The sequence below is a fragment of the Rhinopithecus roxellana genome, chromosome 9, assembly GCF_007565055.1.
Source record: "Rhinopithecus roxellana isolate Shanxi Qingling chromosome 9, ASM756505v1, whole genome shotgun sequence".
NCBI lineage: Eukaryota > Metazoa > Chordata > Mammalia > Primates > Cercopithecidae > Rhinopithecus > Rhinopithecus roxellana.
In genome coordinates this window covers 61,841,740-61,868,842 of record NC_044557.1, presented here as the reverse complement: position 1 = coordinate 61,868,842, position 27,103 = coordinate 61,841,740, and the positions used below count along the sequence as shown (strand labels likewise).

Below are 27,103 nucleotides of genomic sequence, written 5' to 3'. Positions count from 1 at the left end.
GCTGGGATTACAGGCGCGAGCCACTGCGCCTGGCGGATGGTTGCTTTCTTATAGGAACAGGGTGAGAATAAGAGGAGTTGATTCACGTAAAGCGCTTAGAACAGTAGCTGGCATACAGCAACCACTTAATGAACACATTATTATTATCAAGTAGTGCTAAGAATTTGTTGTACCGTTTCGTTTCTAATTGAAAATGAAAAAGAATTGTCATTCTCAATGAAATCAATTTCTTTTTTTTACCCCCATCATCAGGACATCCGGATTAAAAAAACAAACCAAAGCCTGGGCCTGCATGTGTGGCCCATCCTGGCATCCGAATGCTGCACAGCTGGTCCCCTGGGCAGCAAGCGCCAAGGGCTAATGAACACACAGCTGTGGTGGACGGCTCCCACTAACAGCCCTGCAGGCTGCCTCCCCAGTTTCCCCGATGGAGAAAATGCACCTCCAGAGACTGGACAGATACTGGTGGCCTTGTGCAGGACTGCCAGGTGGGCCTCTTGACTCCCACAGAGCCTGGGACCAGTGCCTTCTGGAACATTCCACTGGTGGACGTACCTCCTGCGAACACTTGCTGGATCTTGGGAGATACATGCCTGTGTTCACATCCCGATGTTGCCATTTGCTAGTCACAGGACCCTAGGACAGTGACTTAATCTCTTTGTGTCATAGTTTCCCCTTGTGGTTTAAATGGGGACAAGAATGTGGGTGCCTAGTAGGGCGGCTGTGAGGATGCAGGGAGTTTATGCATGGAGGGTGCTCAGGGCATTGCCTGCAGAGTGAGTGCCTCAGAAGCGCTTGCTGTCTTTATGGCCTGGGCTCCCTGATCCCTCAGGGAAAGCAGAAGCCCATGGCTTTCTCTAAGAACTGCAAGACAGAAATGGCTTGGTTTGTACTTTGAGTTGACTAGATCCCAGAGAGACGGGAGGGTCCGGATCTCTTGTGGTCTGTCCTTAGAACTCTTCTGGCCCCCGGAAGCATGCTGGGAGGGGCAGTCAGGCCATGTCCCTGGTGATCTGTGTGGGCTCAGTTAGGTCAAGACCACCTGCCCTGGGAAAACTGCCAGGGCCATCAGCAGGCAGACCTAACACTCCAGGAAACAGGACACACACAGATCCATGGTCACCAGGGCATCTCCCGTCGAATGGGAGACCCGCTCCCTGCTGGTCTCTCATGAGGACTCACAGACACGCAGAGGCAACACACAGCAGGCACTGACTTTGGCACCAACTTTCCAGTTCAAAAGCCCTTTGGCCTCCGAGATCAGTCCTTAGAAAGCCTTTACCGAGGCACTTTGTTCTCTCTGGACACTGGAGGGGCCCGCTTTCCTGAGGACTGCCCTGGACCTCTTATTTCATCTGGGAAACTTCCCTGCCGGCCGTGTGGAGCCCAGGGCTCAACAGCTGCATTGTCCTTACTCACAATCTATCTCTGTCTCCAAAGGGGAGCAGATGTGGAGCTTGCTGAGGGGAAAGGCACACAAAGGGCCCCTTCTGCATAGGCCATGTCATGGAGGTGGGGCCCTCTCCCGCATGCCAAGGGCATAGGGTCCATCGCCACACTCAGGCGCTCCCACCCTGCTGGCCAGGACTCGTGGAGACGGTACCTCATAAAAAACCACGGAGCTGCCCAGCTGGCAGAGTCTGCAAGTTCCCATACATTTACATCATCCAGTGGAGCTTTGTTGTGGCTCTGACACAAGAAAATTAAGACAAGCCTTCTCAGAAAATCCCATGTTTCTTGATTCTGCCCTCAGGTCAGCCTCTGTAGCCCACTGCTTTCCAAGGTCTGTCCCCTCCAGCCTCTTGTCCCAGTGTGGCGCCAGGCACTGGCACTCTCACAGTCTCCACAACTGTTCCCCTTGATTGGAAGTTTACCCTGTGTCAGGCACCAGGCTAACGTATCGAAATGGCCCCAATTTCTCCCTATAAAAACCCTGCAGGAACAATATGACTATGTTTTGCTTTTTGTCATAGATGGGAAATCAAAGCATGGAGAAGTTAAATAAATTGCCCAAGGTCACACACATCTAGTAGGTGGTAGAGGTTGGATTTGAAATTAGGCCTGTCTGACCTAGTAAATGCGCTCAACAGAAAACACTAATATTAGTTAACATTTAATGAGTGCTTATGCCTAGCAGCACTGTTCTAAGTATTTTACGCCTTTTTTTTTTTTTTTTTTTTGAGATAAAGTTTTGCTCTTGTTGCCTAGGCTGGAGTGCAATGGTGCAATCTCAGCTGACTGCAACCTCCGCCTCCTAGGTTCAAGCAATTCTCCTGCCTCAGCCTCCCGAGTAGCTGGGATTATAGGTGCCCGCCACCACACCCAGTTAATGTATTTTTAGTAGATATGGGGTTTCACCATGTTGGCCAGGCTGGTCTTGAATTCCTGACCTCAGGTGATCCGCCCACCTTGGCCTCCCAAAGTGCTGGGATTACAGCGTGAGCCACAATGCCCAGACTATTCCTATTAATTCTTTTAATCCTTGAAACCCAAGTTGGGTAGGCCAATAGTATTAATAGTCATATTCTATGGGTGATGAACCTGATGGACCATCAGGAAACCCCAGGGGCTCCAGAAATGACTGGTTGCTAGTGAGCCCACCAGCGCCTGTGAGTGGACCCCACCCTCCATCAGCAGCCCACCCCTAGGGTACACTCACGGCTGCAGGTTTTGCCGTTGGGGTCCAGAGTGTAGCCACGGCGGCAGCGGCAGTAGTAGCTCTCCTCCGTGTTGACGCACTCGTGCTCACAGCCTGGTTTGTTCAGTGCGCAGTAGTTGATCCCTGAGGGGAAGAAGGACAGACCCTCCTTCAGACTCTGGGCTTCTCCCAGGGCTGACAGCAGCCGCTCGGGGCTTCCACGAACCCCCATAGAGAGGGCTGGTGGGTGCCACCTGCTGAGGTGAGCTGGGACAGATCATTCATTCGTCTGCCAACCAAGTGCCAGGCCTTGAGCTAGATGCAGGGATTTAATGACGACTAAGATGGAGGCCTTGCCTCAAGGGATTCAGGCTCTAGTGAGGAGTCAGGCAAGGACAGCAACTGTAAGACAATGCAGAGCACAGAGCAGGGGCCTCACTGAGTCCTGGGGTGAGAGGGTCTTCCAAGAAGAGATGAGGCCAACTGGAGGCCCCAGGGAGGAGGAGGAGTTCCATAAGTAAGGGAGCTCCACAGGAAGGAGAATGTGAGGACTTGAGGATAGCAAACACAAACGCCTGAGGGTGAAGGGACAAAAAACACAAGTGCTTGGGGACGAGGGGACAGTGAACACAAACGCCTGGGGACGAGGGGACAGTGAACACAAACGCCTGGGGACGAGGGGACAGTGAACACAAACGCCTGGGGACGAGGGGACAGTGAACACAAACGCCTGGGGACGAGGGGACAGTGAACACAAACGCCTGGGGACGAGGGGACAGTGAACACAAACGCCTGGGGACGAGGGGACAGTGAACACAAACGCCTGGGGACGAGGGGACAGTGGACGCGAATGCTTGGGGACGAGGGGACCGTGAACGTGAACGCCCAGGGACGGGGGGGACAGTGAACGCGAACGCCCCGGGATGAGGGGACCGTGAACGCGAATGCCCGGGGATGGGGGGGACAGTGAACGCGAACGCCCAGGGACGGGGGGACCGTGAATGTGAATACCCCAGGATGAGGGGACAGTGAACACAAATGCCCGGGGATGAAGGCGAGAGGCATGCCTGGGGAGTTGTGAGGAGCTGAGTATGGCTGGAGCATGGGAGAGAGATGAGGCTGGGAGGCAGAGGGAGCTGGCCCACCTGAGCATGGCTGGTCGTGTGGGCTTTGCAAGCCCCAGGATGGATCGGCGAAGGCTCTAAACGGGTGATTGGAGGTGAGAATTTTGGTGGAGGTGACAAGGCCAGGGTTATGTCTTAAAGAAGACTTTGCAGTAGAGGTGGAAAGGTAGGCAAACTTCACTAAATCTTCAGGAAACCAGGTGAGCTATAGGACGCAGAGAAAACAGCTCCTGCTCTCCCGGAGCTTGCTTAAAAGAGAGCCTGGCACCTGAAATATACCTGTGGATTCTCTAGCATTTTCCCTCTTTGATGGCCAAAGAGCAAGCCAAGGCTCAGTTGAGCTGAGCTGAACTGAGTCAATGGCCAAAGAGCTGAGAGCTGGGGTGAGGGCCACACTCCCCAGCCTACCTCCTTGCAAGAAAGATGGAAAAGCTAAGAAAATCCAGTCTCTCTCTTAAATTAACCTGATCACTAGGGCTCAAAGCATGTAGAGAGTTCTGTCTACAGTGACATCTGACAGTGACATTGGATGGCACGAGGCAGAATAAACAAAAGGTGATCTTGCAAAATATCCAGTTATTTAGGGAGGCAGGAGTTGGCAGTTCCATGAAGAAGGGTCCAAACGCTTCACCTTGCTCTGTTGAGATCACGCTGGCATCCTATCATGGGACTGGAGGAGGCCCATCTCTGATGCTGCCCCAGACTATTGTAATTCTGTCCTATGATAAGGTCACTCTATCCATGCTGTGTTTCTGCCAGCAGATGGAAACTGTGTCATAACCAGCAAATAAGCAATTCCTTTCCTGGTAGAAAATGCTAAAGCCGTAAGACCCCACACATAGCAGGCTCCAGGGGAGACGGAGAACTGGAAAAGGACACAAAATGAGCTTGTGGAGAGCCTTTATGAGACTGGCGTTGCAGGAAAAGGTCACCACCAACCTCACTGGATGGGCTGGATCAGTTTAACTGCGCAGCATTGTTCTTTCTCTGGGGATGTGGCAGACACTGTTGGTTGTCTTGCCAATAACCATTACCCCATGACCCCCAAGCATGAGTCATGGCTGGTCTGAGCCAGCGTGGCAACCATGTTCTTCTTTGTCAGTTATTGGTCAAGGGGTGAGAATATGCCCTAGTTCTGACCAATGAAACAAAAGAAGTCTACTGGGGACCCTCAAGAAAAATTTTTCTTCCTGAAAAGACAAAGGTGGCCAGGAGCAGTGGCTCATGCCTGTAATCCCAGCACATTGGAAGGCCAAAGTGGGCAGATCACTTGAGGTCAGGAGTTCAAGACCAGCCTGGCTAACATGGTGAAACCCCACCTCTACTAAAAACAAACAAACAAAAACAAAATTAGCTGGGCATGGGGGCACGTGCCTGCAATCTCGCTACTTGGGAGGCTGAGGCACAAGAATCGCTTGATCCCAGGAGGCAGAGGTTGCTGTGAGCTGAGATTGTGCCACTGCACTCCAGCCTGAGACTCTGTCTCAAAAACAAAAAACAAAAAAACAAAGGTGTATGAAGAGAAACGCTTTTCTCTGTCCTCTGTCCTTTCTGCCTTTGAGTCTAGTAGTGTGAGGATATGATGCTGGGAGCTGCAGCAACCATCTTGTAACCAAGAGGTGACAAGGATGAAGATGAAAATGCAACATGCTTTGCCAGAATAGAAAGAAAGAGTCTGGATTCTTGATAACATCACTGAGTCACTGAGCCATCCATAGGACCAACCACCTTTGGACTTGTTAGGTACAAAATAAATGTCCTTAAGACACCATTAATTGGATTTCCTGTTCTGTGTGAACAAAAAACACTATAATTGATACAGGGAAAATGATCTGAAATCACAAAGTAATGAATACATTTTATTCTTACCATGTATCTGCCCAAAAGTTATTTGACGAAGTTCACATCCACAAATCACTTGAAGATATGACACATTACCCTCTTGCCTCAGTGGCTCCTCGCTGCACTGGCTAACCTCTGTCTTCCTTCACAGTCAGCTCAACGTCATTTTGTCATCCTTTGTGACCTCCCAAATGAAGTCAGTTCTTGCTGCAGGATCTCTCTTTCATTGCATTCATCACAATGGTTATGTAGTATATTTTGTATCTGTGATGGTTCAAAGTCTGTTTCTTTCACTAGATTGAGTTTCACAAGCAGGGACCATGCCATCTTTATTTTTCTCACTATTAGTGGCAATCTGATAGTAACTTTAGAAATGATAATCACAGCTGCTGCCATTTGTTAAACACCTGCTAAATGCCAGATGCTGTGCCAGCCACTTTACAAACATAACTTCATTTGACCCTGCAAGATATGTGTGATTGTTATCCATATTTCAAAGCTGAGAAATTGAGGTATAGTGAGGTTAATAACTTGATCAAGACCTACTGCTAGTAAAAATGGAGATGTGAGTGGGACCCAGACCTGAGGGACCTCTCAAAGGGTCTGTTAAAGGATCCGGCTGGGCACGGTGGCTCATGCCTGTAATCCCAGCACTTTGGGAGGCCAAGGTGTGTGGATCACTTGAGGTCAGGAGTTCCAGACCTGCCTGGCCAACATGGTGAAATCCCGCCTCTATTAACAATACAAAAATCAGCCAGGTATGGTGGTACACATCTGTAGTCCCAGCTACTCGGGAAGCAGAGGTGAGAGGATCACTTGAACCCAGGAGATGGAGGTTGCAGTGAGCCAAGATCATGCCATTGTACTCCAGCCTGGGTGACAGAGCGAGATTCCACCTTAAAAAAATATATAAAAAAAAAAGAATCTGTGAGGTGCCCTTCCAGGTGACTGGTGGCTGGAGCTTGCTTCATGCCCAGAGTATGAGCAGAATGGCTGCAGACAGAGTGCATGGGGAGAAGGCCACAACACGCATGGATGGCCTAGAAGAAGAGACATCACCTTGCTGTATCACTGACCCTTAGCGCTCTCTCTCTAGAACCCGCTCCCATGTGAGGAGAGGCAGGATATTGTTAGCTGTGTGCAGTTTCCATTCACCTACCTGACTCAGCAGCAGCCTCACCTGTGCAGGCCATAACTGAGTGCCAGGAAACAAGCCAAGAGCTTCGATGGAGAAAAATGAGATAAAACACCAGCCACAGACAGACAGACAAACACAGAATATGAAGGGCCCGCAGTCTGGGGCCTGTAGGAATCACTCCATTACACCATCAGGGAAAGGGGAAATAATCTTTAGTCAACTCTCTCTTTAAAACCCAGCATTCAGCCACTGTGGAAAACAGCATAGCGGTTCCTCAAAAAATTAAATATAGAATTAACCATATGATCTAGCAATTCCACTTCTGGGTATACGCACCCAAGTTCAGAGCTGTATTAATAAACAAAAGCCAAAAGGTGGAAGCAACCCAGGGGTCTATCACAGGATGAACAAAGGACGATGTCTAGATACAATGGAACCTTATTCAGCCTTAAAAAGGAAGGAAATTCTGACACGTCCTACAGCTGAATGAACCTTGAAGACATTATGTCAAGCTACATAAGCTGGTTACAAAAGGACAAACATTCTATGATTCCACTTATATGAGGCACCTAGAATAGTCAAATTCATAGACAAAAAGTAGATTGGTGGCTGCCAGGAGATGGAGGAGGGGGAGCTGGGGAATTATCGTTTAATGGGTATAGAGTTTTAGTTTGGGATGATGAAGAAGTTCTGAAGATTGAAGGTGGTGATGGTTACACAGTAATGTGCATGTGCTTAATACCACTGGACTATGTACTTAAAAATGGTTAAAATGGTACATTTTATGTTATATATATTTTGCCACAATAAAAAAGCCAATGTTGTCTTTAAGAAAAATTTGTATTTACATATTTCAAAACAACATATTGTACACAATAAAAGTATACAATTTTTATTTGTCAATTTAAAAAAAAATGCCAAAAAGATATACAACTTTGTTATATCAATTTTAAAAATATAAAAAGGAGTGCTCACTTCGGCAGCACATATAATAAAAATATAAAAAGAAAAACATTTTTAAAAAATTAAAATAAATTAGTAAACAATGTTTCAAGCAAGATTTTTTTTTTTTTAAAGAATGATTTACACATAAGGTAATTCAACTGAAAAACATTTAGATTCTTAAAGAGGTTATCACCCAGCAATCTGGCCCACAACAATTCAGATACCACCCTTTTCGGCTGGGTGTGGTGGCTCAGGCCTGTAATCCCAGCACTTTGGGAGACTGAGGCGGGTGGATCACTTGAGTCCAGGAGTTTGAGACCAGCCTGAACAACATGGTGAAACCCCATCTCTACTAAAAATACAAAAACTAGTCAGGCATGATGGTGCACCCCTGTAGTCCCAGCTACTCGGGAGGCCAAAGTGACACAATCACCCGAGCCTGGGAGACAGAAGTTGTAGTGAGCCAAGACTGCTCCACTGCACTCCAGCCTGGGCAACAGAAGGAGATTCTGTCTGAAAAAACAAAAAACAAACAAAAAAAACCTTCTCCAAATGGTTCTTTTTAGCAGAGTTTTAACAGTGGCTCTTTGCCTTCTCACCACCCTTTTGTCATATTTCCTCACGTGTGTGCTTCTTAGATATTCACTCACTCACTTATTCATTCACTAAGTATTTATTGAGGACTTACTGTGCATCCTGTATCTGGTACCATGATAGGTACTCTAATGTGGCACCCACAGGTCAGGAGGGACACAACTTAATCTGGTAAGGCCCGAAGTGTCCACTAAAGCTCTGTGAGGTCAGATGACAGGACTGTCAGCAAACAAATCAAACGATCTTTCTGAGTGCTAACTTGTGAAAGAGTTGGAGCCCTGAGGAGGTAAGACTGAAACCATGAAAGATCAGTGACCCCAGGCAGTACATTTTGATACCAACAGAGTGCAGGAAGTCCTGTTCCTACAGTTTAGGAAATCCAGGTCCTGAGAAGTAGAAAGTAGCTGCTCAGAGACACATAACCAATAAGAGTGACATTGTCAAGCCTGGACATCACGTCTCTTGGCTCAGTCAAACCTGTGGGCTTCACACCGATTCTTGAGAGTGCTCATCATGGTACCAGAATCAGGGATCCTGGAGTCCAGCAAAGGGGATAAACCACATCTGATTTGGCCCTAGGGCTCTACCTGGGCAGGAAGGGCAGTCACAGTTTCTGTGCTTTGCACTGCTGCCTTAAAAATTCATGCCGTAAACTGATGACAGCACTCTCCAGGAGGAGAAATTGTGCCCAGATGAGGAGCAAGAACAAATCCTGGCCAAGAGTCTTTTCTCCAGTAGGATTCTGCCTTGATCTTTTTCCCCCCAGTTTAATTTGGATGACATCAAATTCCTTTAAAAACAGATTTCATATTAGATTTGAAAATTGCCCACATCCATCAACCTACTATTCAATGTAAATGGCTGTACCCTGGGCTGCAGATTTGTAATGCTCAGATCACTCAAGAGACCTCAGGCTTCTAATAACGGACTCCAGATTTTTAAGCCCAATTTCTTGGCTTCCCTCATCCACATAATGCTCCAGAGAGACTAGTGAGCACTCGCTTCCGTTTATAGCTGTCTTGCCCTAATGGACTGAATGCAAGCATGAAGTCAGGGGCCGCTCCTGCAGGCTGACCTCAGGAGTCAGGGTTGGGTTCACAGCAAAGACAATGGAAAATGTAACGATGAGGCAGGACGCTGGGTGAGGGCTGATGAGGACACGAGCCTTTAGGAACAAATTTCATTTTTCTTGGATGAAAAAGTAGGGTGCCTGGCTAAAGAGGTGCTATACCCACTGAATATACATGGATGAGCATTAGGGACTCTGGTCTGGGCCACAGCTAGCTTGCAAACAGGCCTACCCGGGGACCAATCTGTAGCGCTCAGACCACTCCCAAATGGTCACTCCCTCTCTACTCGCCCTTCCATTCTCAATCTTCTTCTTTCCATGCATGCCTGCATTGCACTGGACCTCCTCTTATACCAAGTGCCTCTCCAGGAAGGGTGTGGAGGGAGTAGCAGAAGTCGAGGGACTCAGACAATTGGTAAGAGTTGCAGAAAATGTCTTCTGCCCATAGCCCCAGGCCTGACTTGTTTCCTTTTCCCCCCTGCATCAGTAACACATGAGGAAGCTTGCAATGAGCATCTGAGCTGAACCAGATCTAATCACCACCCACAGAAGAGCTTTGGGTCTGCAAATATGAGTCCACCTGGGAGTGATTTCCCCTGGGTGCAGTCAGTCCCTCACACACCCACTCCTAGCAAAAGGTGTAAATAGCACAGAGGAGTGGCCAGACCAGAAGAGTTGGCCCTCTGACCTATTGCAGGCATGCGTGGTCTCATGGAAAATAGCTTATCTAATTGTTTTCACATTCTGAATGCGCTCCATTAAAATTTTCATTTAATGCTTGAATGTGTCCAGGGTTTGTACCCTCACAAGGCAGTGGGAATAGTTTTATAAAAGAGGCTCCATTTCAAAATCCGGGATTTGCAACCATCTGCCACTATACACAGTTTAACACTTGCTAGAATGACTAGGAAAGTTAATCTGTGCTATGAGCAGAATGTGACTCATCTGGATTCAGTTAAACAGCTCATGGTGCTTTTCAAAAAAGATATATGTGAAACCTTTGAAAACACAGTCTTACCATGCAGAACACTGGTGTATACACCATCAGGAAGAAATGGGTGAAGAAGCATACAGAAAATTACATCCCTCAATGGAAGCTCCAGAGAGTTCTATGAATGACATTGTCAGCGGACCCCAAACAATTCAGTGTGCCTAAGTGTGGACTGACTAGGGAAAGACTTCCTGAAAAAAAAAATCCACAACTTGCACGCCTAAAAAAGGCTATCTTTCTAACAAGATTGAAGGATTAAAAAAAAAAAAAATACCCACAATTTCTCTAGGATGATACATCGTAGAAAGATTCACTTACACATTCCCATTCAGCAAACATTGTGCACTTCTGTGAATGCCAAGTACTCTTTGAGCTTTTGAGAATTCAGCAGTGAGAAAAAGACAATCGCCTCTGTCCTTGTGGGCTGTCCATTCTAGCAGTCTCTCGGGAATGGTTTGTCTTAAACAGGTGCCCTCTGGGGCCTGTGCTCAGATTCCCAATCATGCCCCTTGATGTGCCAGATGACAGGCATTTGAGGCACTCAGCACATCCTCAATATCATCCCGCTGACACCCTGTACCCCTTGAATCCTGCTGGGATGTCCCAGAGTCTCATTTTTCTTCTTCTTTCCTATCAAAGGGAATACAGCTGCAATGTCCTCCCTCTTAGCATCCATCAAGTGTCTTATCTTGTAGGACTAGAAGAAACCAGCTCCTTCTACCTCTCATCTCTGGGCCCATTCTTTTCTTTTTCCAAGATCCCAGTGCTATGGGAGTAAGGGGAGGGAGAGTGCACCTGCATTTCACATAGGTGGGAGCTTCAGCTTGGGTCCCCACTTGGCTAATTGAATCTAATGACCAGATCTATTCAATATCTAAAAATCATCCACATAATAGGATCTAGTGAAAAAGTAAAGGGCAGAATAATGTTAATAGAAACAATGCTGAATACAAGTACATCTTTCTTAAGATTTGCACGGAAAGGAAAACTAACTAGAGGAGCATTTAGCAGAACAAGCCCTTCTCCAACTCCCACTGTAACTTACTTCTGCAGGTTTTCTTATCTGGATTCAGGGTAAAGCCTTTCAGGCAGCGGCAGGAATAGGAATCATCTGTGTTAACACACTCATGCTGACATCCGTGATTAGATGAGGCACAGTAGTCTATCTCTGGCAAGAAGGGAAAATCACAAGAATGGCAAACCAATCAATACAACTAGCATATGAAAACCAGGGATTTCCAGTCTTCATTTTCCTAAACAGGTAAAATCCCACACCTCACAGAGTCACACCATGAAGGGGTCTCCCAATAAAGCTACTTCCATGTTTAGAGATATGGCCTCTCCTAAGAGAAATTTCTTCTCCTTCTTTCCTTCTCCTTCTTCTTCTCCTCTTCCTTCCTTCCCCTCCTCCCCCTTCCCCTTCCCCCTCCTCCCTCCCTTCCCCCTCCTCCCTCTTCCCTCCTCCCTCCCTCCTCTTCTTTCCCTCCTTCCTTCCTTCCTTCCTCTTTCTTTTTTCCTTCCTTCCTTCCTTCCTTCCTCTTTCTTTTTTCCTTCCTTCCTTCCTTCCTTCCTTCCTTCCTTCCTTCCTTTCCTCCTCCTCCTCCTCCTCCTCCTCCTTCTTCTATTATTATTATTGTTATTATACCTGGACTCTTCTGCTAGGCAAAGACAAACTTCCTGACATATTAAAAAACGTTTATGCAACCAACAAATTTGTGAACATGCTGTCCTTGTCTTGATTCATGTAAGAGCCACTAAAATGAAAATGGGGTATTTGCCAGACTGTGGGCTGAGAATGGTTTAGCTGAGTGTTTTAGCAAATTTAAGCAATTAAAACAATTAAACGTTCCCAAAGCCAAACTCCAAACCACTTATACCCATCAAACAGTAAGCCAAACAATAAGACACAAACTCATCTCCTGGGAAAAATAAGGCCTAGGAGTGAAAAGCATAAATACTCTGAGTTCAAAACACCTCCTGGTTACTTTACGGGGCTCGACTGCACATAAACAGGATCTTTACCTCAAGATTCACAGAGAATGTGACCTCTAGGGATACACTAATTTAAACCAAAATATATATTTTTAAAGTATTTCATGAAATTTGTCATAAAGAAATTTTACTTGTGTATTTTTTTGTTTTTGTTCTTTATTTTTTATTTCTTCTTTTTTCGTATTTTTTGTATAAGTATTTTTAAATATGGAAATAAACTTTTATTGCAGAATCTGAGCAAAGTATTTTCCCAGAGTGGAACTTGAAAACATTGTTCAAAATTGCTTGAAATAAATGACCACTGATGGAATCTTAAAAGGAGTCTTTGTTTTGATGAGGGTTTTTATTATTTTAAGGAACATTTGAACTGCATAAATAATCTTCCTAATAAATAATTTGGTATAAATGAGAGTTCCCAATCCATACCAGAGGAAACAAACTGAGTAAGGGAAAGATATACAATATTCTTGAAAGGAAAAAATGTTGAGTAAGATGCCAATTTTTCCCAATTTAAACTTATGGAAGCGTTAAGCAAAATATACAATCATGTCCAATTTCAAAAATGGACTGAGTAGTATAATAAATCCATGTACATATCACCTAGCTTCAGGAGAATCAATCTATGGCTGCTCTGCTTTCAACTATGTTCCAACTCTCTGTAGTAAGATCCCACATTACTTTGAAGCAAACTCCAGACATTGTATTGTTATTATTACTATTATTATTATTATTATTATTATTATGTGTTTTGAGACAGAGTCTCGCTCTGTTGCCCAGGCTGACGTGCAATGGTGCAATCCAGGCTCACTGCAACCTCCGCCTCCCAGGTTCAAGCAATTCTCCTGCTTCAGCTTCCCGAGTAGCTGGAATTACTGGTGCGTGCCATCATGCCTGACTAATTTTTTTTTTTTTTTTTTTTTTGAGATGGAGTCTCACCCTAACACCCAGGCTGCAGTGCAGTGGTGCAATCTTGGCTCATTGCAACCTCTGCCACCTGGGTTCAGGCAATCCTACTGCCTCAGCCTCCCAAGTAGCTGGGATTACAGGCGCCTGCCACCACACCCAGCTAATTTTTGTATTTTTAGTGGAGATGAGGTTTCACCATCTTGGCCAGGCTAGTCTAGAACTCCTGACCTCGTGATCCACCTGCCTCAGCCTTCCAAAGTGCTGGGATTACAGGAGTGAGCCACCACACCTGGCCCAGACATTGTATTCTTTTGTCCATAAATGCTTCATAATGTAGCTTTAAAACACTGGGAGTCTTTATAAACAATATAATTGCAATACCATAGTCATATATAAAGGCATTTTAAAAATCTTTCTCTTTTAAAACAATTTCAAGCTTACAAAAAGTTACAAACATAAAAATAGCACAAGAAACACTTACATGCTCTTTACCCAGATTCACCTTTGTTAACATTTTACCCCATTCTTGTGATTACTTGGTCATCTCTCTGACCTAGGTGAGGGTACATTATATACATTCTGGTCCTTTCCCTTAAAAACAGTCTGTGTTTCCTAAGAGGAGGGATATTCTCTTATATAACTGCAGTATGGTTATAAATTTCATAAGTTTACATTGATACAATACTTACATTTAATCTACCATCCATATTCTAATCTTGTCAGTTGACTTAATTATGTTCATCATAGCATTTTTCACCTTCCAGTACAGGATCTAGTCTAGAGTCAGAGACTGTATTTTGTTTACGTATCTGCTTAGTCTCCCTTAATCTAGAACCATGCTGCCTAATATGTCTATTTAAATTAAAATTGATTAAAATGAAATAACAATAAAAATTCAGCCAGGGGTGGTGGCTCATGCTTGTAATCCCAGTGCTTTGTGAAGCTGAGGCTGGAGGATTGCTTGAACCCAGAAATTTGAGACCAGCCTGAGCAACACAGCAAGACCCCATTTCTACAAAAAGAATTTTTTTTTTTTTTGAGATGGAGTCTCGCTCTGTTGCCCAGGATGGAGTGCAGTGCCACAATCTCAGCTCACTGCAACCTCCGCCTCCCGGGTTCAAGCAATTCTCCTGCCTCAGCCTCCTGAGTAGCTGGGACTACAGGTGCACGCCACCACGCCCAGCTAATTTTTTGTAATTTAGTAGAGACAGGGTTTCACTGTGTTGCCCAGGCTGTTCTCGAACTCCTGAACTCAGGCAATCCACCCGCCTCAGCCTCCCAAAGTGCTAGGATTACAGGCATGAGCCACTGCGTCCGGCAAAAGAATAATTTTTTTAAGCTAGCTGAGCATGGTGGCACCTGCCTATAGTCCCAGTTACAAGGGAGGCTGAGGCCAGAGGATCTTATGAGCCCAGGAGTTGGTGATTGCAGTGAGCTATGAGCTATGACTGTACCACTGCACTGCAGCCTGGGCAACAAAGCAAGAGCCTGTCTCTAACAACAACAACAAAAAAAAAAGAAACAAAAATTCAGTTGCTGGGTTGCACTGGCTGTATCTCAAGTGCTCAATGGCCACATATGGCTCCTGACTACTGTACTATCTGATGCAAACAGAGCATTCCATCAACCCGAGTGTCCCACTGGATAGTGATGGGCCAGAACATTTCCACAGCCTCTCTTTGTGTTTTATGGCATAGCAATTTTGGAATAATACAGTCTCTTTTACTTGTTTTTAGTTTTTATGAGGTATAATTGACAAAAACCAAACTGCATATACTCAAGAAAAACAATCTGATGCATTTTGCATATGTATCCTGCCATGAAACCATCACCACAATCAAAATAACGAGCATATGTATTACTCTCAAAACTTTCCTCCTGCCCCTTTCTAATTCATTCTTCCCCACCCTCTCCAGTCCCAAATAACCATTTATCTTCTATCCAGATAAATCAGTTTGCATTTTCTAGAATTTTAATTTTATCTTCTTTTTTTATCTCCCTATGGAATTTTAAATAAATGTAATCATATAGTATGTATTCTTTTTGGTCTGGTTTCTTTCATTCAGCATAATTATTTTGAGATTCATCCATATTCATATGTGTGTCAATAGTTTGTTCCTTTTTATTGCAGAGTAGTATTTCACTATGTGATTACAACACAATTTGTTTATCCATTCACTTGCTGAAGGGCTATTTACCTGTTTCCAGTTTGGGGCTATCACAAATAAAGCAGCTATGAACATTAATGTGCAAGTTTTTGTGTGTACATATGCTTTCATTCCTCTTGCATAATGGCTGAGTCATATGGGACATGTATGCTTAACTGCTTAAACATTCCCACCAGCAATTTATGAGAGTTCCAGTTGCTCCGTATCCTCATCAACACTTGGTAATTTCAGTCATTCTAGTGGGTATGATTATCTCAATATGACTTCACTTTGTATTTACCTAATGACTAATGTTGCTGAATATATTTTCATATGCTTCTTTGCCACCTCCATATATTCTTTGGTGAAGTGTCTATTCAAATATTTTGCCCATTTTTATTGAGAGGCTTGTCTTTTTTTTTTTTTTTTTTTTTTTTTTTGACAGAGTCTTGCTCTGTCACCCAGGCTGGAATGCAGCGGCGCAATCTCAGCTCACTGAAACCTCTGCCTCCTGGGTTCAAGCAATTCCCCTGCCTCAGCTTCCCAAGTAGCTGGGATTACAGGCACCTGCCACCATGCCTGGCTAATTTTTGTATTTTTAGTAGAGACAAGGTTTCACCACGTTGGCCAGACTTGTCTCAAACTCCTGACCTCAAGTGATCCGCCCACTTTGGTCTCCCATTGTGCTGGGATTACAGGCATGAGCCACCGCGCACAGCCTGAAAGGTATTTTTTAAATTTTATATTTTGATTGTCCATTGTAAGTATATAAAACTAATTTATTTTTGTATACTAATTTTGTGTCCTGCAACCTTGATAAATTCACTTGCTATTAAAAGTTCTAGTAGCTTTTTTGTAGATTCCATTGGATTTTCTACATAGGTGATCATGTTATCTGTTAATAAAGATGGGTTTTTTTTACAATCTAGGTATCATTTATTTATCTTTCTCTGTCTTATTGCACCGGCTAGAACTTCCAGTACCATATTAAATAGAAGTGGTATGAGTGGACATTGTTTTATTCCTGATCTGAAAAGAAATTTTGTTCCTGAAAGGAAAAGAAAATTTATTCCTGAAAGAAAGCAATGTCTTTCACTATTAAGTATGATGTTAGCTGATGGTTTTTTCATTGATGTACTTTATCAGATTGAGGCAGTTACCTTCATTCCTAATTTGCTGAAAGTTTATTTAAAGAATAAATGAATGTCAGATCTTATCCAATGTCTTTTCTGCATCTATTGAGATGGCTTTTTAGTATGTTAATATTATGAATTACATCGATTGAGTTTTGAATGTTAAGCCAACTTTGAATTCCTGGAATTCACTTGGTCATGATGTATTGTATTTTTCAATATATTGTTGAATTTGATTGCTAGAAACTATTTAAAGAACTTTTGCAGGTATTTCATGAGACATATTTGTATATAGTTTTCTTTTTTTATGTCTTTCTTTTCTGATTTGGGCATCAGGGCAATGATAGCCTCATAGAATGAGTTGAAAATTGTTTTTCCTCTTCAATTTTTTGGAATAATTTGTGTAGAATTAGTATCAGTTTTTCTTCAAATGTTTGGTAGAATTCACCAGTTAAGCCAACTAGGTTTGAAGTCTTCTCTGTGGGAAGGTTTTAAAGTGCACATTCCATTTCTTTTAATAGATAGAGATCTATTCAGACTATTTTTTTTTTTTTTTCAGTCTGTCAGGGCACAGGGTCTTACCCTGTTGCTCAGGCTGGAGTGCAGTGGTGTGATCATGGCTCACTGAAGCCTCAACCTCCTGGGCTCACGCAACCCTCCTGCCTCAGCCTTTTGAGTAGCTGGGACTACAGGCACTTGCTACCTTGCCCAGTTAATTTATTTTTTGTAGAGATGGGGTCTTGCTATGTTGCTCAGGCTGATCTAGAACTCCTGGCCTCAAGCAATCCTCCCACCTCAGCCTCCCAAAGTTCTGGGATTACAGGTATGAGCCACCATGCCCAGCCTCTATTTATTCTTGGTCTTTCAAGGAATTTGTTCATTTCATCTAAGTTGTCAAAGTTATTGGCATAAATTTGTTCATGATTTTTCTGTATATATATATGTGTGTGTGTATACATGTATATGTATGTGTGTATACATGTATGTGTGTGTGTGTGTGTATATATATATATATTTTTTTTTTTTTTCTTTTTTTGGTGGAGATGGGCTCTATGTTGCCCAGGCTGGTCTTGAACTCCTTGCCTCAAGTGATCCTCCTGCTTTGGCCTCCCAAAGTGTTCAGATTACAGGCATGATCCACCATGCTTGGCCTGTATTATCCTTCAAAGTTTGTAGGATATGTATTGATGTCCACTTTCTCATTCCTGATATTAGTAATTTGTGTCTTCTCTCTTTTTTCTTCCTTGACTAGTCTGGTTAGACATTTATCAATATTTTTAATCTTCTAAAAAAACCACATTTTGGTTTTTACCAATTTTCTCCATTGCTTTTATGTCTTCTATTCCTTTTATTTTAGCTCAGCTTTTTATTATTCCCTCTCTCTTCAATGTCTCATATATGAAGACATGTTCAGTTCCCTGTCTATTCATTCATTCAGTAAACACTCCTGAGCATTCACCATGGGGCAGGCACTAGGATCAGCACTGAACAAAGAGGCACAGTCCGTGCTGCATGAAATTTGTAGGATTCCCTTACAATCACTTATATTGGAAAATATTCATTAATCAAATAATAACACCAATAAATATACATTTATAAATTAGATATATATATAATTGGATAATTTTATGAAGAACAGGTATTAAAGACATGATAAAAAAGCATAAAGAATAAATTTTCTCCTAGAAAATCAGCAAAATTTTTTAAAGTTGCCCCCTTAAGAAACACTTTTTTTTTCTTCAACTTTTAAGTTCTAGGGTACATGTGCAGAATGTGCAGGTTTGTTAGGTAAATATGTGCCATGGTGGTTTGCTGCACAGATCAGCGCATCACCCAGGTATTAAGCCCAGCATCCATTAGCTATTCTTCTGGATGCTTTCCCTCTCCCTGCTTCCTGCTACAGGCCCCGGTGTGTGCTGTTCCCTACCATGTGTCCATGTGTTAAGATGAAATAGACAAATTCCTTTTTCACTGCTGGTGGGAATGTAAACTAGTACAACTACTATGGAAAACAGTGTGGAGATTCCTCAAAGAACTAAAAGTAGATCTTCCATTTGATCCAGCAGTCCCACTACTGAGTATCTACCCAGAGGAAAATAAGTCATTATATGAAAAAGATACTTGCACACACATGTTTATAGCAACACAATTTGCAATTGCAAAAATATGGAACCAGCCCCAATGCCCACCAATCAACAAGTAGATAAAGAAAATATAGTGTCTATATACACCATGGAATACTACTCGGCCATAAAAAGGAACAAAATAATGGCATTTGCAGCAACCTAGAAGGAGTTGGAGACCATTATTCTAAGTGAAGTAACTCAGGAATGGAAAATCAAATATCCCACTTCTCACTTTTAAATGGGAGCTAAGCTTTAAGGCATAAGGATGATACAATGGACTTGGGGTGGGAGGGTGGTGAGGAATAAAAGACTACACATTTGGTATTACATATCCTGCTCAGGTGATGGGTGTACTGAAAATCTCAGAATCACCACTAAAGGACTTGTCCATGTAACCAAACACCACCTGTTCCCCAAAAACCTATTGAAATCATAAATAATTTAATTTAAAAATAAAAATTGCTCCTTAATACCGCACATCTACAGCCATCTGATCTTTGACAAACCTGAGAGAAACAAGAAATGGGGAAAGGATTCCCTATTTAATAAATGGTGCTGGGAAAATTGGCTAGCCATAAGTAGAAAGCTGAAACTGGATCCTTTCCTTACTCCTTATACGAAGATTAATTCAAGATGGATTAGAGACTTAAATGTTAGACCTAATACCATAAAAACCCTAGAAGAAAATCTAGGTAGTACCATTCAGGACATAGGCATGGGCAAGGACTTCATGTCTAAAACACCAAAAGCAACGGCAGCAAAAGCAAAAATTGACAAATGGGATCTAATTAAAATAAAGAGCTTTTGCACAGCAAAAGAAACTACCATCAGAGTGAACAGGCAACCTACAGAATGGGAGAAAATTTTTGCAATCTACTCATCTGACAAAGGGCTAATATCCAGAATCTACAAAGAACTCAAACAAATATACAAGAAAAAAACAAACAACCCCATCAAAAAGTGGGCAAAGGATATGAACAGACATTTCTCAAAAGAAGATATTCATACAGCCAACAGACACATGAAAAAATGCTCATCATCACTCGCCATCAGAGAAATGCAAATCAAAACCACAATGAGATACCATCTCACACCAGTTAGAATGGCAATCATTAAGAAGTCAGGAAACAACAGGTGTTGGAGAGGATGTGGAGAAATAGGAACACTTTTACACTGTTGGTGGGATTGTAAACTAGTTCAACCATTATGGAAAACAGTATGGCAATTCCTCAAGGATCTAGAACTAGATGTACCATATGACCCAGCCATCCCACTACTGGGTATATACCCAAAGGATTATAAATTATTCTACTACAAAGACACATGTACACGTATGTTTATTGCGGCACTATTCACAATAGCAAAGACTTGGAATCAACCCAAATGTCCATCTGTGACAGACTGGATTAAGAAAATGTGGCATATATACACCATGGAATACTATGCAGCCATAAAAAAGGATGAGTTTGCGTCCTTTGTAGGGACATGGATGCAGCTGGAAACCATCATTCTTAGCAAACTATCACAAGAACAGAAAACCAAACACCGCATGTTCTCACTCATTGGTGGGAACTGAACAATGAGATCACTTGGACTCGGGAAGGGGAACATCACGCACTGGGGCCTATCATGGGGAGGGGGGAGGGGGGAGGAGGGAGGGATTGCATTGGGGAGTTATACATGATATAAATGATGAATTGATGGGTGCTGATGAGTTGATGGGTGCAGCACACCAACATGGCATAAGTATACATATGTAACAAACCTGCACGTTATGCACATGTACCCTAGAACTTAAAGTATAATAAAAAAAAAAATTAAAAAAAATAAAAAAAAATTAAAAAAAAAAAAATTGCTCCTTAAACACTTATGGTAGAGTATAAATCGGTACAACGCTTTTGGAAAATAATTTTGAATATGTATCAAAAGCCTTAAAAATGTTAATAGCCTTTGACTCAATAAATTTTCTTTTTTGTTGTGTTCCTAAGAAAATGATCAGAAAAAAAAGATTCAAGCATAAGAATGTTTATCACAATACTATTTGAGCAGTCAAAAAATCCTGAATATGTTCTGACATATACCTTTAATAGAATTTTACACAGACATTAAAATGTTTTTGATAACATTGAAGTGACATGTCAAAATGCTTATGATTTATTGTTATACTACATGATCTCAACTCTATAAAAATAAATCCATATACATACATTTAAAAAGACTGGAGAGAAATGTTCCAAACTGGCATAAACAATGGTTATCAGCTAGGTGCAGCAGTGTGTGCCCATAATCTCAACACCTGGGAGGCTGAGGCAGAAGGACTGCTTGAGCTGAGGAGATCAAGACCAGCCTGGGCAACATGGTGAGAACCCCGTCTCACAAAACAAAAGGAAACACAAAAACAATGGTTTTCTCTGGGTGATAGCATCACAAATCATCTTATTTCATAGAATTGCATTTCTATAGGAACCAGTTTCCCTCAACGAGCCTGTATTACTTTTGTAATCAGAAAAAGTACTAAAAATAAATGTACACATTTGTAATTGTGAAACTAGTTGCCATGGAAAATGGCCCAAATCATACACAAAAAAGAACAATGGGCGGGCGCCATGGTTCACACCTATAATCCCAGCACTCTGGGAGGCAGAGGCGGGTGGATCATGAGGTCAGGAGATCGAGACCATCCTGGCTAACACGGTGAAACCCCATCTCTGCTAAAAATACAAAAAATTAGCCGGGTGTGGTGGCAGGCGCCTGTAGTCCCAGCTACTTGGGAGACTGAGGCAGGAGAATGGTGTGAACCCAGGAGGCAGAGCTTGCAGTGAGCCGAGACAGGGCCACTGCACTCCAGCCTGGGCGACCAGTTAGACTCCGTCTCAAAAAAAAAAAAAAAAGAAAAAAAAAAAGAAAAAAGAAAAAGGACCATATAGGAAGTGTCCTGTGATTTACAGAAGAAAATAATCAGGGAACATTGCTGAAAACAATATATATATCTTCAGGTGCATATCTGCTACAGTTTGGATATTTGTTCCCATAAACTTCATGTTAAAATTTAATCCCCAGTGTTGGAGGTGGGGCTTAATGGGAGGTGTTTGGGTCCTGGTGGGGAATCCCTGATGAATAGCTTGGTGCTGTCCTCACAGTAATGAGTACGTTGGCTCTGTTAGTTCTCATGAGAGCTGGTTGTTAAAAAGAGCCTGGCACCTCCCCATCCTTTCTCTCTTGCTTCCTCTCTCACCATGTGACCTCTGTACAGGTCGGCTCCACATCACCTTCCGCTGTGAGTGGAAGCAGCCTTAGGCTTTCACTAGATGCCCAATCTTCCAGCCAGCAGAATCATAAGCCAAATAAACCTTATTTTCTTTATAAATTACCCAGTCTCAGGTGTTCCTTTATAGCAACACAAATGGACTAAAACAATATCAATTTTGTACTGGTGCTGTGTGATAGTATCACAGATAATTTTATTTCATAGAATTTCATTTCTACCTCTGCCTCAGGTTTCCTCCGTCTGTCACTGCCTTCAAATCTTGAATCAAAGGCTAGTATTACTTTGCTGTTGAGACCTGTAGTATTCTCTTATCCTGCTCCAATAGAATGTAGGCTCTATAAGGACAGATACTGGCTGGGTTCTTTTGTTCTGTATAATTTATTACTGCATGCCCAGTGTCTACAATCATATCTGACACATAGTAGCTACTCAACAAATATTTGTAGAATGAATAAAGGTTATTGGTATTACTCTTACTGGAGTGTGTTTTTCGAGGGTTTAGATACATAAACATTGCACACCAAGAAGCAACATGGGGGACATTACGAATGGGAGATAGCTCTCATGCCTTCCATAAGGCTTCTTCCCAGCAAACTGCTTAAAAACCTCCTTCTAGGAAGATCTCAGTTCAACAATCAGCATCCTGTGGTTACAGACATTTGGCCAGTTACAAACCCAACCAATCATTCCTTGAGCACAAATTTCTCCACACACAAATTGGTCAAATGCCTATTAAAGTTTAGATGGTCGCTACTACATTTTCCATGCCTGGCTAGTCTACTAAATGAAATAAAGTTACTCTGATATGACTCATTCTTAGTGGCCACAAAGAATGCAAGTAGCCAAATTTGTTTTGTTCATTTCTAAGAGAAAGGAAATAGATATCAGCTCCGTCTAGGGAATCACTTTCTAAGAGTCAGAGCTATACAAAGTGGAATGAACTGCCATGGGGTATAGTGAATATCCTGTCAGTGGGGGTATTCAAGTGCAGGTTGGGGGATGGCACAGTGAGAGTATTGTAGGATGGATAGTTGGGCAAGAACTAGGTTGAACTTTAAGGCTTCTTCCAGCTGCAAGTGTTTGATTTATGCACATAGGGACTCACAAAAGTGGCATATTACAGGCTATAGGAAGGTAGTGGCACTCAGTATGTTAACTATGCCCTGGCCAAGAAACCTGACAACCAATACTTTGTAGTTCTTCTATTGCTGATTCAGCATAAAATTATTTCCGGCCAGGAATGGTGGCTCATCTCAGCACTTTGGGAGGCCAAGCTGGGAGAACCACTTGAGGTCTGGAGGTCTAGTCCAACCTGAGCAACATAGCAGACCTCATCTCTACTTTAAAAAGTTTATTTCCTTCTGTGTTTTGTTTTTAGTGCAAACACAAACATATCCATTCAGTGCCTTACTCTGTGCAGAGCATTCTTATTTGAAAAATAAGGATGGAAATGTCAACCAAGTTATCACTGGAGACTGAAAATCAATGAACATAATGACCTCCAAGTACGAAAATAATAAATGGCAACATGCAAAAGATGGTGTCCACAATTGCCTTTATGCATCATTACAGGCATTAGATGATTGGGCATTAGACTCAAAGCCCACAGTCTCCTTGCTACCAAAAACATGAATCCCTGTCCAGCGGACTGAAGTCCTCTATAGATCTTTCTGGTGAAAAGACCCTGGATATCTGAGAGTGTTCTTTCTCATGCTTGGCTAAAGAGTAAGGGTTTCAATTTAGATCTCAAAAAGTCTTGCTACCAGATGACCAGCAATTCCACTTCTGGGCACAAAAACCCACAAGAACTGAAAGCAAGGACTGGAACACTCATGTTTATAGTAGCATTATTCACAATAGGCAAAAGATGGAAGTAGCCCAAATGTCCATCAACAGATGAATAAACAAAATGGGGTATATACATACAACTGAATACTACGCAGTCTTAAAAAGGAAGGAAATTCTGATATATACTACAACACAGATAAACCTTGAGGACGTTATGCTAAGTGAAATATGTCAGACAGCAAAGGACAAATACCGTACAATCCCACTTACATGAAGTACTGAGAGTGGTGAAATTCACAGACAGAAAGTAGAATGGTGGTTGACAGGGCAGGCAATGGGGAGTTATTGTTCAATGGGTACAATGTTTCAGTTTGGGATGATGAAAATTTCTGGAGATGGATGGTGAGGATAGTTATAGCTGGGTGGAAATCAGGTGACCCCAGCCAAGGGGTGTGGTCTGGACAGGCAGGAAGGAGACAGGCTAGGATATGTGTTTTTCACAATGTGAATGTATTTAATGCCACTGAATGGGTACAGTGGTAAACTTTCTATTATGTATGTTTTACAACAATACCAAAACAAAAAAGTCTTGCTAACATTTTGCAAACTGATGGTACCTGTTTCCACCTTTCTCCCCTCTAGCTTTGGATGGGCTGCTCTAAGGTAAGAAATTGATATAAAGGTAGTGCTTTTTTGAACAACACTTACAGATTTCAAATTATAGTACTAGTTCATGAACATGAAGCCCTATTATGTACATTTTGGCTTAATCATAAATTAACCATGCTTGGTTTATTACATTGACTAGTCTACATTTTTAGACAATAATTGCATACGTACTAATTGGATTCGCTTTCAAATATACTTTTGGTTAAAAATACAGGCTGAAATTTAAGAAACTGAGTTTATTTTATTTTTTGCAAGTTTATAAGAAGTAGAATTAAAAAAAAAAAATCTTTCAACGTCACAGCAGTAGCCAGGCTGACTTGGCTGGAAGCCGGTGGGAGGCCTTCGTACTAACAGTGTGGCCACCTCGGTTCTGAGCTTCTGCCTCTATCCTGTTTCTGTAATTTTAACTGGTCCCTGTTTCTCAGTTCTTGTCCCCGCCACAGATCTGGAGCACTTCTGAGTGTTTCATTCTTACGACTGGGCTTTTGCCTTACTTTCTACTTTTAGCTTTCCAAGTACTCTGTCTCCTCTCTTCCTCTTATCTCCCTCCTCCCGGGTCTGGCTCCTGCCCACCCCAAGCATGGTGGGAAGAGGGCTCTTCTAAGGGATGTACTGCCCTGAGGCTGCCTGCCGGAACCCTCCAATCTCCCAGCACTCTTCCCTGCCCACGCATTGGGGTGACCCACTTCTGGGTCTTGATTCTGACAACTGCACTGCTGGGCTCGCTGCCTAGCTGGTGAGACCTCACAGCTGGATCAGCCCCTCCTGTGGCTCCTAGCCAAACCTCCTCTCCCAGTCCCCCTACGCTGCGGTATCTACTTCCAGGGTCTGATTCCAGGGCTCCAACACTCTCCTTGCCTGCACCACCCTGGGCTGGGGATCTGGGACAGGAGGCATGCTGAGCCACAGGATGGGGAAGAGGGTGCCACTCTGGGAACTAGGGCTGGTGCTGGGGTAGAAATCAGGTGACCCCAGCCAGGGGGTGCAGTCTGGAGAAAAAGGTAGGAGACTGGCTAGGCCATGTGTTTTTCTCCAGCCTTCATCCCTGCAAGGCAGCATCTCACCTGTTCTGGTCTAACTGGTCTCCTTCCTCTAACTCCTGCTGTGGTCCTGGTTGCATCAAACTCTAGGCTGTTGGTCACATAACTCCTGGCACCATGACTCAGCTACTCAGTGTGGCTATGGCTAGGGTCCCTCACCAGCCTGCAGTAGAAATCCTGAATGGTTTATGCACCTTTAAACTTAGCCCAGACATGTGGTATATGCACAATAAATAAAAATTTAGAGTTTTGGAGACCAGGTGTGGTGGCTCATGGTGACCATAATTCCAGCACTTTGGGAGGCTGAGGTGGGAGGATTGCTTGAGCCCAGGAGTTGGAAGCTGCAGTGAGCTAGGACTGTACCACTACACTCCAGCATGGGTGATAGACAAGATCCTATTTCTAAAAAACATAATGATAATAAATAAAGAAATAAAGTCTTTGAAGCCTACATCACCCCTTTTTAGCCTTTTTTTTTTTTTTTTTTTTTTTTTTAAGACAAGGTCTTACTGGGTCGTCCAGGCTGGAATGCAGTGGTGCCATCATGACTCACTACAGCCCCAGCCTCCCAGGCTCAACTAGTGGTCTTCCCACCTGAGACTCCCAAGTAGCTGGGAGTACAGACACTTGTCACCATGCCTGGCTAATTTAAAAAAAAAAAAAAGTTTTTGTAGAAATAGGGTCCCTCCATATTACCAGGGCTGGTCTCAAACTCCTGGGCTCAACTAATCCTCCTGCTTCTCTTTCCAAAGTGCTGGGATTACAGGCAGGAGCCACTGTGCCCAGCCTCATTTAGTCTTCAAGATTATGCTATGGCCGGGTGCTCTGGCTCATGCCTGTACTCCCAGCACTTTGGGAGGCTGAGGTGGGTGGATCCCTTGAGGTCAGGGATTCGACACCAGCCTGGCAAATATAGTGAAACACCATTGCTATCAAAAAATACCAAAAAAATTAGCTGGGTGTGGTGGTGCGAGCCTATAGTCTCAGCCATTCGGGAGGCTGAGGTGGGGGAATCGCTTGAATCCAGGAGGTGGAGGTTGCAGTGAGCCGAGATTGCATCACTGCTCTCCAGCCTGGGTGACATCGAGTAAGACCCAGTGTCAAAAAAAAAAAGGAAATAATAATGCTATGTAGTAGGCAGTATTATCATCCTCTATGGTAACTGAGGAAACTGAGGCATAAATAACTTGCCCAAGATCACCAAGAGAAAAAGCAGAGAAGCTGGGATTGGAACCAAGGCTGGCTGCTGACAGCCCACGACCTCCTCTTTGATGAGGAACACTGACTCATCAGCCCAACAACCACAACTCCCCAACCACAACGACAGCCCAGGCTGCTATTTTATAGTTCAGAATATTCAGAAGGGAAGGGAGACCAGGAACACAAAAGCCCACTCATTCATTTACTTACTCTTTCAATAAACAACACAAATAAACCACAGTATACTCCAGTCATGCACGGGGCATGGAGACTACAGTTCTCTGCCTGGTTCACATCTTCGACTTCTTTCCTTCTCCTGGAACCCCCACCTCACCCTTTTCTGCCTAATGAATGACAGCTCCACTTCCAAGACTCAGCCACAGTATCTTCTCCATTAACGACCTTGCCTTATTCATTTCTATTGGCACATGGCTGGGGCTCCAGAAATGTATGCTTTTGACCTAATGTGTCCCTTATAGTTCCATATATCACC

At 43.2% G+C, this 27,103-nt stretch overlaps 1 protein-coding gene across 4 annotated transcripts in view; it reads right to left on the bottom strand.

Moving 5' to 3' along the window:
• MATN2 (matrilin 2) overlaps window positions 1–27,103 on the bottom strand; it is a 175,910-nt gene that overhangs the window by 31,053 nt on the left and 117,754 nt on the right. For all 4 annotated transcript variants that reach the window (XM_030937687.1, XM_030937686.1, XM_030937688.1 and 1 more), the window contains 2 exons: window positions 11,387–11,509; window positions 2,660–2,782 (listed from right to left, as the gene is read on the bottom strand). In XM_030937687.1, coding sequence (XP_030793547.1) covers window positions 2,660–2,782; window positions 11,387–11,509 — 246 coding nt within the window. The remainder of the gene's footprint in view (window positions 1–2,659; window positions 2,783–11,386; window positions 11,510–27,103) is intronic.